The sequence below is a fragment of the Lathyrus oleraceus genome, chromosome 4 (assembly GCF_024323335.1).
Source record: "Lathyrus oleraceus cultivar Zhongwan6 chromosome 4, CAAS_Psat_ZW6_1.0, whole genome shotgun sequence".
Taxonomy (NCBI): Eukaryota; Viridiplantae; Streptophyta; class Magnoliopsida; order Fabales; family Fabaceae; genus Lathyrus; species Lathyrus oleraceus.
The window spans coordinates 351,532,070-351,549,069 of NC_066582.1; the positions used below are offsets into that span (position 1 = coordinate 351,532,070).

At 44.3% G+C, this 17,000-nt stretch overlaps 1 protein-coding gene across 1 annotated transcript; it reads left to right on the forward strand.

Moving 5' to 3' along the window:
- Nucleotides 1-9,717: 9,717 nt before the first annotated feature.
- LOC127075445 (uncharacterized) lies at nucleotides 9,718-14,543 on the forward strand. The gene is made up of 2 exons (XM_051016905.1): nucleotides 9,718-10,240; nucleotides 12,634-14,543. The coding sequence occupies exon 2, from the start codon at nucleotides 12,680-12,682 to the stop codon at nucleotides 14,381-14,383; it is 1,704 nt and encodes a 567-aa protein (XP_050872862.1). The 5' UTR covers nucleotides 9,718-10,240; nucleotides 12,634-12,679; the 3' UTR covers nucleotides 14,384-14,543.
- The last annotated feature ends 2,457 nt before the right edge of the window (nucleotides 14,544-17,000 follow it).

Sequence of the window (17,000 nt, forward strand, 5' to 3'; positions counted from 1 at the left end):
CGCAGAAACCAGTAGAGAGTAATGGAAAGCCTACAAGCAGAGCTCGCCGAGATGAGGATCCGCATGACCCAATTCATGGATGTGGTTCAAGGGGTGCTCAGGGACAGCAAGAGCTCAGGCAGATGATGCAGAGGAATCCCGCCACTACTCAACCAGAGACGGTAACTGATCCTCCAGCTGGAGAGGTTAATGTACCCAGTGGACCGGGGCCTACCCCGATCCCACATGTCAACTCTGGTCAACAGCCCGTCCATGATGATCAGGACGATCAGTTCACCCAGATGCAGGAAGACTTTGGCATGGGCCATGGCATGGACCCCATGTTTAGAAGATTAGAGGAGAGACTGAAGGCAGTGGAAGGATAGAATCCTCTGGGAGTAAACGTTGCTGACTTGGGATTGGTCCCAGGCGTGAGGGTGCCACCGAAATTCAAGGTCCCGATATTTGACAAATACAATGGCAACTCTTGCCCGAAGACTCATGTACAAGCTTACTTCCGCAAGATGATCGCGTATTCTGATGATGAGAAGCTGCTCATATACTTCTTCCAGGACAGCCTAGCTGGGGCATCCTTGGAATGATATATGAGGCTGGACAGAGCCCACATCCGCTGCTGGAGGGATTTGGCTGAGGCTTTTGTGAAGTAGTATCAGTATAATGCAGACATGGCTCCGGACAGAACTCAACTTCATAATCTGTCTCTTAAAAGCAATGAGTGCTTCAGGGAATACGCTCAACGCTAGAGGGAGACAGCTTCCCGTGTTCAACCTCCTATGTTGGAGAAAGAGATGGCTAACATGTTCATGAACACTCTGCCCGAACCTTACTTGGAGCGCATGGTGGGTTGCAATGCCTCCAACTTTGCTGATGTAGTCTCTACCGGCGAGAGGGTGGAGAACTATTTGAAGACATGCAAGATCCATAGTGGAGGTGGATCTTCATCAGGGGTGAAGAAGCCGTTCATTCAGGGACAGAAGAGGAGAGAAGGGGATGCAAATGCCATATCTTCTTATCAGATTAGGGGTAACCGGAGGAATAACTTTCAGAACTATCATCAACAACCGTATGTTGCGGCTGTGACCATTCCGGCTGCAACACCACTACAACAACAACAGCCACAACGTCAGCAAACTCAGTACCAACAACAACAACCGGGTAACATACCCGCCTATCAACAGAGGCAAAGGATGATGGACCGGCATTTCGACACTCTTCCAATGTCGTACACTCAGTTGCTTTCTAGACTTCAACAACTACAACTTGTGCAGTTACGCACTCTGGCTCCTCCTGTTGGTAGGCTTCCGGTGGGTTACGACGCCAACACTAGGTGTAGCTTCGACTCTAGGGCACCATGCCACAATATTGAGAACTGCAAAGCTTTTAAGCATGTAGTTCAGGACCTCATAGATTCAAAGGCCATCGACCTTGCACCGGCTCCTAATGTTGTCAACAATCCTATACTGCAGCATGGTAGAGCAAATGTTAACATGGTTGAAGGAGAAGTCAAATTAGTCAAAGATGTGTTGAAGCTGAAGACTCCATTGTTGGATATCAAGGACTACTTCTTTAAGGCCGATGTTTTCCTTGGTTGTGGGAAGGGTTGCGTGGATTGTGCTACTCAGAGTGGAGGTTGTTTGAAGCTGCAGCAGGGTATCCAGGCCTTGCTCGACGAAGGTACCCTACAGGTTGAAGATTTGTCTGTCCAAGGGGTTGAGGAAGAGGTGTTTGAAGATGCTACTGATGAATTCGCAGATGTTGTAATCCATGATGATGTATTTAATTTTTCCAATGTTGTTGCTGATATCCCAAACAATGTGGTTGATTCTGATGTAATTGAACTTGATTCCGATGTTTCGGATGTTTATGTTTCAATGAAGGAGATTTCAGAGTATGACTATGATGTTGCTACTATCACCATTTGCTACCCAACTAATCAGATCAATGTACCAGAAGCGCAACCGGTGCCACCGGCGCGACCGTCCACTATGATTATCACAACCCCTGGTCCTTTACCTTTCACCAGCGGAAGGGCCATTCCTTGGGATTATGGGGGGAGCGTGTACACGCACGATCATGAGGTAGAACGGCCACTGAAGGTAGAAGAGGGTCGGAAGTCTGAACTTGAAGTTGAAGGTCCCGCAGTGGACAATGTTGGTGGAATCGGGTGATTCACCAGGAGTGGTAGACTGTTCTCACCACCTGTTACCCAAACTGATAGTGCTGATGCTGCGGCGAAAGCCAAAGGCAAGCAAGTCGTGAATGAGGGTGCCTCTACACCTCAGGCTGGTTCTGAGCCCACTTTTGCGAAGGATGTGGACGAGCTTTTGAGAATTATAAAGAAAAGTGACTACAAGGTAGTCGATCAGTTGATTCAGACTCCGTCTAAGATATCCATTCTCTCACTCCTATTATATTCAGAGGCGCACAGGGAGGCACTGCTGAAAGTCCTAAATGCTGCATATGTGCCTCAAGAGATCTCAGTGAACCAACTAGAAGGAATCGTTGCAAATGTTCATGCAAGCAACGGGTTAGGTTTTACTGATTCTGACTTAACACCAGCTGGACGCAACCATAACAAGGCTTTGCACATCTCGATGGAATGCAAAGACACCGTGTTATCTCATGTTCTGGTGGATACAGGTTCCTCTCTCAATATGCTACCCAAGAGAGCCCTGTCAAGGTTAGGAGTAGAGGGTTTGGTCCTGAAGCCTTCAGATCTTATTGTGAGAGCCTTTGATGGTTCTAAGAGGTCGGTGTTCGGAGAGGTAGAATTGCCAATTCAGATTGGATCACAAACCTTCAACACCGTCTTCTATGTGATGGATATCATTCCTTCCTATAGTTGCCTGCTGGGTCGTCCTTGGATCTACAATGCTGGGGCAGTCTCTTCAACTTTACACCAGAAGATTAAATTCCCAGTCAACGAGCGAATTATCACCGTCTGTGGTGAGGAGGATATTCTGGTCAGTAACCTGTCTACATTCAAGTATGTAGAGGTAGAAGGTGAATTTCATGAGACCCTATGTCAGGCCTTTGAGGCAGTTCAGATCAAGGACGCAACTCCGGTGGAAGAGGTTGAAGCGGGTGCCTCTATCTCGTTCTTCAAGCAGGCACAGGCCTTGGTAGATTCGGGCGTTGCCCCCGGTTGGGGACGTCTGTTGGAGTTACCAATGAAAGAAGACAAGTTCGGGATTGGGTATCAGCCAGCTCTGACTTCTACAACTTCAACACTTCAGACTCGTCAGGGGCCGATTACTTTCTCCAGCGTTGGCGTTATCCGATATGGCCAGGTCTCTGCGGTCAACGATGAAGATGGGGATAGTGATTGCGACATCGATAACTGGGTGCATCCGAGGATCCCGGGTGAAGTCATCAACAATTGGTCTTCTGAGGAGATTGTCCAAGTCACTTTTCTGGAGGAGTAATTTTTCTTGTTTATTCATGCATGTCTAAGTCTTACGTTCCGCCCAGGGCGTAATGACTCATTGTAGGGCTCATCTATGCGAATACCTGCATTTTTATCATAAATAAAGGACATCTTTTTGCATTCAAATATTTTGTTCACTATCTTTCTATTTTTGCAGTTTTAAAAAAAATTAAAAAAATACATTTCGGCAATGTTTTGTTTAGCTTTCATTCCTTGTTCACACTCATAAGCACATACCATCACTCATGCAGATGCACGTCACCGGATCCTATTGATAACGGTTCTGCTATGGCTCGCTTCGACTTTGAAAATCCAATCTTTGAAGCTGAAGAAGAGGGTGATGAAGACTGTGAACTCCCTGAAGAACTTGCCAGGTTGTTAAAACAGGAGGAAAGGGTCATTCAACCGCATCAAGAGTCTATTGAAGTGATTAATCTTGGCACCGAGGACGTCAAGAAAGAAATCAAGATAGGGGCTGCTTTGGAAGATAATATGAAGAAGGGGCTGATTGAATTGCTGCAAGAGTATGTTGACATCTTTGCCTGGTCTTATCAGGACATGCCAGGGCTTGACACAGACATCGTGGTACACCGCTTGCCTCTCAAAGAAGGTTGTCCTCCGGTCAAGCAGAAGTTCAGAAGAACAAGACCAGAGATGGTTGTCAAGATAAAAGAAGAAGTGCAAAAACAGTTGGATGCAGGGTTTCTAGCAGTCACCAATTATCCGCCATGGGTGGCAAACATCGTTCCAGTACCTAAGAAGGATGGAAAGGTACGGATGTGTGTCGACTACCGGGATCTGAACAGAGCTATCCCTAAGGATGATTTCCCATTACCTCACATTGACGTTTTGGTGGATAACACAACCCAGTTCTCGATATTCTCCTTCATGGATGGCTTTTCTGGCTATAATCAAATCAAGATGGCACCAGAAGACATGGAGAAGACAACATTCATAACCCCATGGGGCACCTTCTGCTACAAGGTGATGCCGTTTGGTCTGAAAAATGCTGGGGCAACATATCAACGAGCGATGGTGACTCTTTTCTATGATATGATTCATCATGAAATCGAGGTTTATATTGACGATATGATTGCCAAATCTCAGACAGAAGAAGAACATTTGGTGAATCTGCAGAAACTGTTTGAGCGTTTGAGAAAATTCAAGCTGAGGCTTAATCCGAACAAGTGTACTTTCGGGGTGAGATTTGGAAAACTGTTGGGTTTTATTGTTAGTGAAAAAGGGATTGAGGTGGATCCGGCCAAAGTGAAAGCGATACAAGAAATGCCTGAGCCAAGAACAGAAAAACAAGTTCGTGGTTTCTTAGGAAGGTTGAACTACATTGCAAGGTTCATCTCTCACCTAACAGCCACGTGTGAGCCAATTTTCAAGTTGCTAAGAAAAGATCAGGCTATCAGGTGGAATGACGGTTGCCAAAGGGCTTTTGAAAAGATAAAAGAGTATTTGCAGAATCCCCCTATCCTCATGCCTCCAATCCCAGGGAGACCGCTGATTATGTACTTGACAGTACTAGACAATTCCATGGGTTGTGTTCTCGGTCAACACGACGAGACAGGTAGAAAAGAGCATGCCATCTACTACCTGAGTAAGAAATTCACAGACTGCGAGTCGAGATACTCAATCCTTGAAAAGACATGTTGTGCACTTGCATGGGCTGCTAAGTGATTGAGACAATACATGCTGACTCACACAACCTTATTGATCTCCAAGATGGATCCAGTCAAGTATATATTCGAGAAGCCAACTCTCACCAGAAGGGTTGCTCGTTGGCAAATGGTACTGACAGAGTACGATATCCAGTATACATCCCAGAAAGCCATCAAGGGGAGTATTCTGTCAGACTATCTTGCTCAACAGCCGGTTGAAGATTATGAGCCAATGAAGTTTGATTTTCCAGATGAAGACACCATGTCCCTCAAGATGAAAGACTGCGAAGAGCCAGTTGTTGAGGAGGGACCTGATCCAGACGAAAAGTGGACTTTGTTGTTTGATGGGGCTGTCAATGCCAGAGGAAGTGGAATCGGTGCTGTCATTACTACTCCGAAAGGTGCCCACATGCCTTTCACCGCTCGTCTGATTTTTGAGTGCACCAATAATGAAGCTGAGTATGAGGCTTGTATCTTGGGTATTGAGCAAGCCATTGATTTGAGAATCAAGACCCTGGATATTTTCGGAGATTCAGCTCTAGTGATCAATCAAGTGAATGGTGATTGGAATACTCTCCAGCCTAATCTGGTCCCCTACAGGGACTACACGAGAAGACTATTGACTTTCTTCACAACAGTAAGGCTGTATCATATACCTCGTGATGAGAATCAGATGGCAGATGCTCTTGCCACTCTATCCTCCATAATCAAGGTGGTTCGGTGGAACAATACTCCCAGGATTGATGTTATGCGCCTTGACAGGGCCACGTATGTGTTTGCTGCTGAACTAGTAGTTGACGACAAGCCCTGGTATCACGACATCAAGTGCTTTCTGAAGAATCAAGAGTACCCTGCAGAGGCATCCAACAATGATAGAAAGACTTTGAGAAGATTGGCAGGAAATTTCTTCTTGAACAAAGACGATGTTCTGTATAAGAGGAACTTCGACATGGTTTTGCTCAGATGCGTGGATAGACACGAAGCAAACATGTTAATGCAGGAAGTTCATGAAGGCTCCTTCGGTACTCATGCCGGGGGACATGCAATGGCTAAGAAATTGTTGAGAGCGGGTTATTACTGGATGACCATGGAATCTGATTGTCTCAAATATGCTCGGAAGTGCCATAAATGCCAGATTTATGCTGATAAGGTACATGTGCCGCCAAATCCTTTGAATGTGATGTCTTCGCCTTGGCCTTTTGCTATGTGGGGCATTGATATGATTGGAAAGATTGAGCCGACCGCCTCCAATGGGCATCACTTCATCCTTGTTGCCATTAACTATTTCACCAAGTGGGTCGAAGCAGCATCATTCGCGAATGTCACCAGACATGTGGTTGCCCGATTCATTAAGAAAGAAATCATTTGTCATTATGGGATTCTCGAAAGAATCATTATATGTAATGGTTCTAATCTCAATAACAAAATGATAAAGGAGTTGTGCCAGAACTTCAACATTCAGCATCACAATTCTTCCCCTTATCGCCCTAAGATGAACGACGCTGTTGAGGCAGCAAATAAGAACATAAAGAAGATTGTGCAGAAGATGGTCGTTGTAACACCTCAAAATTTGCCCTCCTCTCTTGGGACTAGCATTAACATTTTTTGCATATCATTTTAGGTCATTAGGCATTTCATATTGCATAACATGTGGTTACATAGTGCAAGCTATCTTCCCAAGTCTTGATCAGAAGATGAGGAAGTCAGAAGGTGCAAGCTAGGGTTTTGACTGATCATGGGCCATCTGAGGATTGGACTGTGAATTAGGGTTTTGTGATTCCCAAGGGTATTGGTCTTCATATTGATTGAATTGATACATCATCATCATCATGGTTGGGTATCATCAGAAGATTGAAGAAGATTCCTTGAGATTAGGGTTTTGACCACTGGTCAACCCTAATCAGTTGTATTGGGCCAATCAGGGCTGGATCAGGAGATGGGGTTTGTGAAGGAGATGAGGATAATTTTTTGATTATATTGTGATTATTGAGGCTAGGGTGTCACCCTTGAGCCATTTCAGTTGGAAATTGGGGTTTAAATTGATCTATGCATTGCCAGATTCATCTGTCAGATGAAAAGTCAACTGTGGTCAACTGTACATGATCTGATGGATTTGGAGGTGGAAATGAGTTGAAGACACTTCATTCATGTTGGAACAAGTGTTGAATGACATCTCAAAGCTTAAAATTGAAGAAAATCAGGTCAGGACAAAAACTGCCAAAAATAGCAAGTGACTTGTAACTGAAGTTTCCAAAAATGGAAAGTTTTTTGACCTCAAAAACAGAAGTCCAAGAAAGCTTCAAATGAAAAATTGTTCAACATGACAGATGTAGATCTTGTTCTCACCTTTCCAAAAAGTCCAAGAACTTGAAAATCCAATGTACGGTTTGCAAAATATGGCTCAGTGAATTTCAGAAAAGACCCGTAATCAGGAGGTCATAACTACCACATACTTTGTCCAAATTGCAAGTTCTTTATATGCACAAACTCCGTTTGACATGTACTTTGAGGGTGCATCATTGGATTTGTTCAAAAATGGCCAAGGCAAAAAGTCACTTTTCAACTGGACAGCTGAATTGGACCAGGGGCAAAATCGTCCAAAAGTCAAAATATTGGGAATTTTTGAATGGGACTTTTTCCAACACCTCAGGAATGGCATTTTAAGTGTGTTTGAATATTCATTTCATGGTTAATGCACATGGTTTGAGTTTTGTCTTGAAAAATGGAAATGACAAAAATGGACATTTTGCAAATACATGGTGAGTTTGAGAAATACATGACCAATTGCAATGGGAATTGTTTCTACACTTCACATATGGTGTTTTGGACATGTTGGAACCATTTGTGAGCTGGCATGTGCTGTCATTGTTTATGGACCAATTTGCCCTCATTTGCTAAAATTACATTATCACTTAATTAAGCCAAATGATAATTAACAAGATTAGAGCTTAGATTAAGGGTGCATATAAATTCCAAATCATCTCCTAATCATAACTAACTCTCACAATTACCAAGAACAGATCTAGAAACCTCTCATTCTCTCCATTTTGCTCAAGAACACACCAATCTTCAAATCCAAATTTCTTCCTCAATCTTCAACCAAAACTTGATTTTCTTTTTGCTGTGATCTTGTTTCAACATGTACTAGGACTGTTTTCATGATTCATCATCAATCAAGCCTTGCATCGCAACTGTTCAAGAACACCTCAACAATGGCAAATTCGAATTAAGAGCAGTAGAGGTCGAAGCAATTGGAACTGGACGCGTCATTCATCTTCCACAAGGCTCTAGTACAACTGTTTTGAAGAGTTGGAGCTTAAAGCCGCGATCTACGCACTGCCATTGCCGGTATGTCGAAATTTTGGATCTCCTGTTTTGTTCGATTGATAGGTGCTTTGTGTAGTGCATTTCTTGTAGAATCCAATGGTGCTTGCGGTTTATAGAATGGTTGACTGTAGCTTAAGAAATCGCGATTTGAAGATAAGAACATAAACCCTAAGTGAGTCGATTCGAGAGATTGAGGAACTTTTAGGTCATGATAGTATGATATTTGTGATCCTCTTGTTGAGACGGTTACAACGAGTATGGCCGCGTCCATTTCTGTTAACATTTGATGTTCATGTGATTTTCGAAATTCTGGAAAATGTGTGAGGAAGACGATGGAAAAGTTGAGTTTGATCCAAATTCCTGTTTGAATTTTTGAAACTTGTGTTTCCCGCCAGCGCCAATTATAATTACTCATAATTTTCTGATATTTCATTTTAATTCTTAAAAAATATTTAACACTTTAAAAAATTCATGAAAAATAGTAAAAAAAATCAGAAAAATATGAAAAAAATTGTGTTGACTTTGTCTTTGAGTGTAGGATTTTTTTGACCTATTGGTCAAAGTTGTGCTTGGTAGGATTTTCAATTGACCTAGGGTTTTCCATTGTATGTCCATTTTTGACACATGTTTGTAATTTGATCATGAAATACTCATATCATAAAATAAATGGCTGAAAATTTTTGTGGTGGTTCTTGACTCATTGAGGATTATTTATATGTAAATTTCATGAATTTTTGATACCTGGTTAGAGAGCAGCAAATTCTGGAACTTAGGTGTGACAATTTGTGTCACACCTCTTGATGTCAACTTGTTGAATTTAATTGGATGACCTATGCATGTTGGAATTGGCTGAAATTTTGCATGGTGAATTGTTGATATGTTAGGATGTTGTATGAATTTTTGTAGAATTTTTCACTGTATTTTCAATTTGATCATGATTTTTCATTTCTGGTGATTGAAATTGCAAGCTCATGTGATACATGTTGGTAGATTGATTGGGAAATCCTCATATTGTATTGTATGGCCATGAAATTTGATATGAATGAACTAGACACGTTGTGTGACCTCCCTGTTTTGGTCTCATCCATTTCTTTTTTGTTTTCAATGAGATATGAATTTTTGAATTGGATGTATGCATTGATGGTGTGAATTGAAGCATGTAATTGTGTCTGTTTTTGTTGATTTTCATTGACATGGTTCCATTTGCCCAATTGAGCTCAAATTTGACATGGTAGACCTTGATTGACCCCTGTTTAGGTGTAATTAATTTGAGAATTTTTGGATGTGTTTTGGTATGGATTTGAATGCAATAATTCTGTTTGTATGCTTGGTGCTTCATTTGAACCAATGTGCCTTGTTTTGTGCATGAATTGAACATAATGGATGATATAGACATGGGACCAATGATGTTTGCTCTTGTTTGACTTTAATTTGAGTTTTGATTGTGAATGCCTTGCTGTTTTAACTTTTTTGTTGCTTTTGGACCCTAGGCTTGGCCTAGTGGTCTAGTTGCTAATATTTGCTTGGTTTTTCAGGATCAAAAGCATAAGGCACATGGAGAATGATGCAAATCAATTTTAATTGATGTTGTTGATGTTTGTATATTAACATAGCATTGTTTTGTAGGTGTTGAAGCTTGGGCTTAAGCCTTGAGCTTGCCTTGTGTTGTGCATAGTTTGTTTAAACTGGTTAACTGTTTGTTGTTTATGGTTTGTCTGCTTGAGTACTGACTGAGTTTGATTGTTTCCAGGTACTTTAGTTGCTCAGTTCCTTGTGAACTATTGCTTTGCTTTGCTTTGCTTAAGCAACTTGCATAGAGGTATAACCTTCTTACTTCATGTAGTCTGGAGACCCGGCTGTTACCGGGCCGGGCAAATAAATGTCTGAAGTCCTCCTTAAGAGGCAATGATTGTGGTTGTTTATTTTTAAGCCCAAGCAGGTGAAAGTCCTTTAAATAAGGCAATTGGTGGAAGGTAGGGGTATGCAGCCTACCCCCCACTATTCAGTTGAGTCTTCTCCTTGCTCCCATTACATGGTTGTAGCATTGAGATCAAAAGTCCAAGATCCTGTGCAGTGCACATTGTGTCTGAGTCATCGAGTATAGAAGGGTTCCCCTATTCTGGACCCATGCTCATTTGTCAGCTCTCCCTGGTTAGGGATAAGAGCTGTGAGGTCTGATCCTCACTTCATCCTATCATCTGCTTCACCTTAGCCTCGTAATGGCAAGGTTAAGAGCAAACACAGCCTGTACAGACGATTGCTTAGGCAGTCAAACCTGATTGATTAAGCCCCTTGTTTGGCTATAGTGCGTGTTATGTGGATATCTGATTGACATGCTTGTTTGAGATACCTGTTCTCATTTGATGATATATGATTGTATGCTTGTGTGCTAGCTTCTTTCCTGGTTAGGTTAGTTTGCTTATGCAAGTAGGATAGAAAACCGAACTTAGGGTGACTTTGCATGACAACATTAGGCTCGAGTCTCAGCTCCCTAGTGTCGTGTTTTCCCCTCGGTTTCTGGTTAGCAATTTAGTCCCTTTCAGGGGAACTACATCGCCCTGATCCTCGTTCCAGACGAGGTATGTAGGCAGGTGGTCGTGCGAGACCACTCCGGGCAACCTTTTTCTTTTTTGCGTGTGTTAACTTGTTATCTGATTGTGTGTTTTGGTTCGGATGCCGACGTAAGCCCAGTGATTGGCTGTTGGGCTCCACGTTTGCCCTTTCGAGTATGTTTTGGTTCGGATGCCGACGTAATTCCATCAAGTGGTTGTCGGGCTCCATGTTTGCCACCCTTGTTTGTTTTTGTTGTTTTGTGTTGTTTGGCGTGCGTAAGCCGAACTACAGTGGCTCTGATTCTTGTTCCAGACAAGATATGTAGGCATAAGGTGCGATACCTTATCGAGCCCTTTCTTCTTAACCCCACCTGCGTTCCCTGTGTGTGTGTGTGATGTTGTTTAGCAACCTTATCTTTCTAGAACGTGGATCCCGTCGAGTACGACGGACGTGAGGGGTGCTAATACCTTCCCCTTGCGTAACCGACTCCCTTACCCTTTCTCTCTGGTCGCGAGACCATGTCTTTCCAGGTTTCTCTGAGCGTTTCCTTTCCCTATCTTGGGATAAATAACGTTTAGTGGCGGCTCTGTGTGTTTTATTTTTGAGTCTCGCCGGTTGTTTTTTTCGCAGGATGCGACAGCTGGCGACTCTGCTGGGGACATCTGGATGTAGACCTATGCTGGTCCATCGTCCCTAAGCGAGTCCTTCCTAGCGTTCTAGGATTGGTTTTGGTTGCTTGTATTGTTTATTTATTGCATTTATTATTCTAACCCATGTATATACTTGCATTAATACGTGCATGCATCATTACTGTCATGTTGCCATCTTCCTCTGCAGGTGGTTCTGTTACTTTGGGGGTGGGTGTTCTGAGTGGGGCTAAAACCCAGGCCCGAGTATACACCTAGGATTAGCGTGGTCTCACGTCGCTCATGTGTCGGTTGGGCATATTGTTGCGACGTGACATACCACAAGTCGGACGAGGTTCATCTGAGAAGTGCTCTTCCAGTGGGGTTCTCCACTTTGGTTGGGTTATCTCTTTTGGGCTGTTGACTCTGATGACCGATCATTTCCCGGATCTTTGGTTTAGACGATCTTAAGGGAGCTACAATGGCACACCCGCAAGGGCAAACCCATTGAGTATCTCCGCCCGATTGTCGAGACTATTATCCGCCTTAGGATGACCTGTTTAGAATTAACCTGTGAGGGGAGGTTGATTTGTTCAGAGGCATAATCAGATGGTGACCTTTTGAGCTGTGATTCAGAGACATATTTATGAGTCGGATTTATGGTTATTTGTTGCCGTGACGCCGGAGTGCTGTCTGTGATTTATCAGTGGGGATCCGTTTATTTCGGATTCCCCGGGCCGAGATATTTATCAGTGGGGACCCGTTTATTTCGGATTCCCTGGGCCGATTCAGATGGTGATGGTGTGTCTGATCAGAGACCAGTGGTGATGATGATGTATCTGTCTTCCGTTTATTTCGGAACCCGTGGGTCAGAATTGTGATTGTGTATTCCTCAGATGGTTATGATCAGTTCAGAGCCCAGATTCAGTGCAGATGACCAGATGGCTTGGAGGATGGCAACGCATTGCATTCATTCATCAGCATCATTGCATCTTGCATTAATTACATCTAACACATGTTTACCCATATGCAGGGACCCTTTGGATCGAGATCTTGGCTGAGAGACTTTCTATTCAGAGATGAGAAGACCCGGCTTGAAGGATGATGTTGCTTACAGTTTCTTTGACCCGGATATCAGTGTGCTGAAGGATATGATAGCGTTGATCACTCCTGACCATGTGGGGTTGTTTCGTGAGGTGTATGGGGGTATTCTGAAGACAGTTTTCAGGCTCATGGATAGAGACAGGAGTGCCATCCATACTCTACTTCAGTTTTACGATCCTGAGCTGAGGTGTTTCGTCTTCCCAGATTACGTGCTAGGGCCGATGTTGGAAGATTATGCTGATATTTTGAATATCCAGATCAGGGATCAGGTTCCTTTCCGTGTTACTAAGGAAGAACCTGATATTGGTGGGATTTCTCGTGCCTTCTATCTGAGTCCAGAGGTTGTGAAGGGTAATCTGAAGGAGAAGGGTAAGTTGCCTGGTTTTCATCTGAGTTTCCTAGAGGCTAAGGCTAAAGAGCAGTCAGAATTGGGGAATTGGGAAGCTGTCTGTGCTCTGGTTGCGGCGAGCATTTATGGGATCATTCTGTTTCCGAACCAGAAGAACTTTGTGGATATCAATGCCATCCGCTTGTTTATTCGAAGGAATCCTATCCCTACATTGATTGGAGATGTCTATTATTCGGTTCATAACCGGAATGAGAAGAGGCGTGGGGGTCTGATTCGATGCTGTGCGCAGTTATTGGTCAAGTGGTTTATGGGTTACTTGCCATCCAAGGGTGCTTTTGTTCTTCTGGGTCAGAATGTTAATTGGGCGACCAAACTGATGGGTTTGAGGGCTAAGGACATAGATTGGACTCACAGCAGCGGGGTTGGCCAAGATTTTATTTGCAGTTGCAGGGGTTTTCCCAATGTGCCACTTATAGGGGTGCAGGGTTGCATTAATTATAACCCGACACTTCTTAAGAGGCAGATGGGATTCGCTATGGAGCTTCCACCATACAAGAGTGATGTTCAGGAATCTGTGTACTTCCCGGTTGAGGGTAATCAGGATAGGGTGAAGCAGATATCCGATGCATGGCGCAGTATTCAAAGGAAAGGCAAGGCTTCTTGGGGTAGGGCTAACAACAGATCTTTTCCTCCATTCGATGATTGGCTCAGAAAGAGAGTGGAGCTTACTTGTCTACCGTTTCCTATGGTCGATCCGTGGTATCCGTTGGTTGAGGAGACTCCTTCTACTGTCAGTATGGATGAGTTCTTAGAGATGAAGCGGGAACGAGATCAGCTGCTTGCAGAGAAGACGGAATTGGAGATGAATGTTGCTCGGGTTCAGAGAGCCAATCAGGAGCTCAAAGCAAAGATGGAAGATCAAGACAAGCGGCATGCCCTGAATGCAAAGCGCTTCGAGATGGATACCGCCTACTATGGGAAGGTTAGTCAGGCTTTGGCATCTTCAGCAAAGGAGCATGATATCACTAAGGAGAAGCTGTTCAGAGCATCAAAGGTGATAGAAGATGAGAAGAGGAGGCAAATCCTAGTCAGGGATCAGAGGGATGAGAGAGCCAGAGTCCTCGCTGCAGAGTGGGAGGCGGAGAAAGCAAAGATCAGGGCCGAGAGAGATCATTACATGGCAGAGAGAGACCACTACTTCAGACAGATGAAGATTCATCAGAAGGAAGTTGGAAGACTACAGCAGGAGAACATAGAGCTCAGGTTCGCCGCAGAGTTCGCAAGGATGGAAGGCGAGATAGGGCCATCTGCGGGACCCTCATCCAGTTAGATCTTTCTTTTGTTGTGAATTACCGTCAGGCTTGTTGACGGAATTCACTTGTCTGTATTTCTTTCCTATTCTGGAGGATTGTATCTGACCTTATCGGGTTGATGTATGACTATTGCACTGATTGTGCACTTTTGCTATGTGATGGTGATTTTTCATTCAATGATTGGTTTTCAAGCTTTATTTGCTTTGCTGTATGCACTCTCACGAGCACACACATGGTTGGGGGTATCATGCTAAATCACATATCTCCGATCTGCACGACAAAATCAAACACTGCTAATCAGAATATTGATGCCGGATTATTATTTGTCTCGATGATGCCAGGGTCGAGAGACAGAGTGTCCTTCATATGGATAGGCACTGCATACATGCATAATCATGATAACTTGTGTTTTATTTTGCAGGTGACTATTACTAACGTGTTTGTTTGTAACCAGGAATCATTGCTCGCGCTCGAAGAGTAGTACCCCTGCACTCAACTCGCCCTCACAGATATTACACAAGAAGAAACACTCCCAGACTCATGGAGCTTCCCAGTGCTGATATGCTGGAATTGAAGGAGAAAATGACCGAACTGATCAATATAATGCAAGGTTTTGCCATTGGTCAGAAGGCTCTCGCAGATAAAGTTGAGAAACTCGAGCGGGTTTCTGCTCAGAACAGTGGGGTCAACCTGGATGGAGTCTCCAACCAGGGGCAGGGATCTCGTGATGGTGGAAAGAGGACAACAGTTGGTCTGGTGAATAATGCTGGTGCTGCTGGTCAACCTGGGCCTAGTCAGAATATGAAAGACAACTTTGTGCCTCCGTTTTATGGGTTTGACGAAGATCAGGAGGAAGATAGAGAGGCTGACCAGTTCTCTATGCGAAATGAGCCTTTTGTGCCTTACGACATTCCTCCTCAGAATAAGGAAATCCAGCTGCTGGCTGAGAAAATCAAAGTGCTGGAGAGCTATGCCACGCCTGGGGTGGTAAATATGTCCAACATGGGGCTGGTGGAGGGGATTGTAATCCCTCAGAAATTCAAGGCGCCCGCATTCGACAAATACAATGGCAGTTCTTGCCCGGAAACTCATCTCCAGGCATTTGTCCGCAAAATCTCAGCATACACCGCGGATCAAAAACTGTGGATGTACTTTTTCCAGGACAGCCTGTCTGGAGGCTCCTTGGAATGGTACACCAAGTTGAGATCGTCCGATATCAAAAGCTGGCAAGATTTGGGAGATGCTTTCTTTAAGCAGTACCAGTTTAATGCAGATATGGCTCCGAGTCGTACCCAGCTGCAGGGTATGTCTCAGAAACATAATGAGGGCTTTAAAGAGTATGCGCAAAGGTGGAGAGAGTTGGCTGCCAGAGTTCAACCTCCGTTGGTAGATCGGGAGATGTCTGATTTGTTTATGGGGACCCTGCAGGGGCCATTTGCTGAGAGGATGGTAGGTTGTCCTGTCACCAACTTCTCCGACATTGTGGTGGCGGGGGAAAGGATAGAGAGTTGGTTAAAGCTGGGCAAAATTCAGGGTGCGTCTTCTTCTTCTTCTGGTACGAAGAAACCATTCGGCAATAATGGTGGGCAGAGAAAGAAGGAAGGAGACACCAGCGCAGTGTACACGCAGCGCGGACCCGGTAGGGAACGTTACTTCCAGCATACCGCTGCGGTAACAATTCCTGCTGAGTCTCATTCAGCACAACCGCAACAGCAACAGCAACAGAGACAACAACCCTTTCAACAGAGACCACAAAGGGCTGGTTATCAAGTCCGGGGCAGAGCGCAGGACAGACAATTCGATAGGCCTCCGGTGACCTATGCCTTTTTGTTCAAAAAGTTGATGGATTTGGGCCTTGTGCAAACTAGAACTCTGGCACCTTTGAGACCTGATCAGAGGCCAGCCAGTTATGATGAGACTGCGAAATGTGAATTCCACTCAGGTGCGCCTGGGCATAATATTGAGAACTGTAAAGCTTTTAAGCACACAGTTCAGGATTTAGTGGATTCCAAGGCTATTAATTTTGCTCCATCCCCCAATGTCAATGCAAATCCCATGCCTGCGCATGGTCAGAGGGGGGTGAATGCCATCTTTGAGGAGAGCAGAGTGGGGCTGTTTGAGGTTGGTCAGCTGAAGACGCCTTTGATTGAGGTCAAAAGGCAGTTGTTGAGGAATGGGGTCTATCCGGGCTGCGGATCTGATTGTGCTGAGTGCACTATTTCTGCAAATGGTTGTGAGCTTCTGAGGAAGCATGTCCAGGGTCTGATGGACGCAGGGAATATTGTGATTGAGAAGGCTGAAGGAAAGAGTGAAGAGGTCTCCACCATAACTATATACTATGATCCGGTGGATTTGTCAAATCTGGTGGAGGAGGCCCCAGTTACCATCACGGTACCTGGGCCAATTCCATATGACAAAGATGATGCCGTACCTTGGCATTATGGTGGGGAGGTATATTGTAATGGTGAGAGGTTGGAGGAACAATCCGCTAGTGAAACCACCGTGCTAAAGGTGGATAATGCCGGTCCCAGCGGTTTCACTCGCAGCGGTAGGTTGTTTGCTCCCGACGCATTGAGGAGGGGGGAGGAAGAAAAAGAGAAAAAAGAAAAGGCCGAGGCTTTAGCCAGGGCAAAG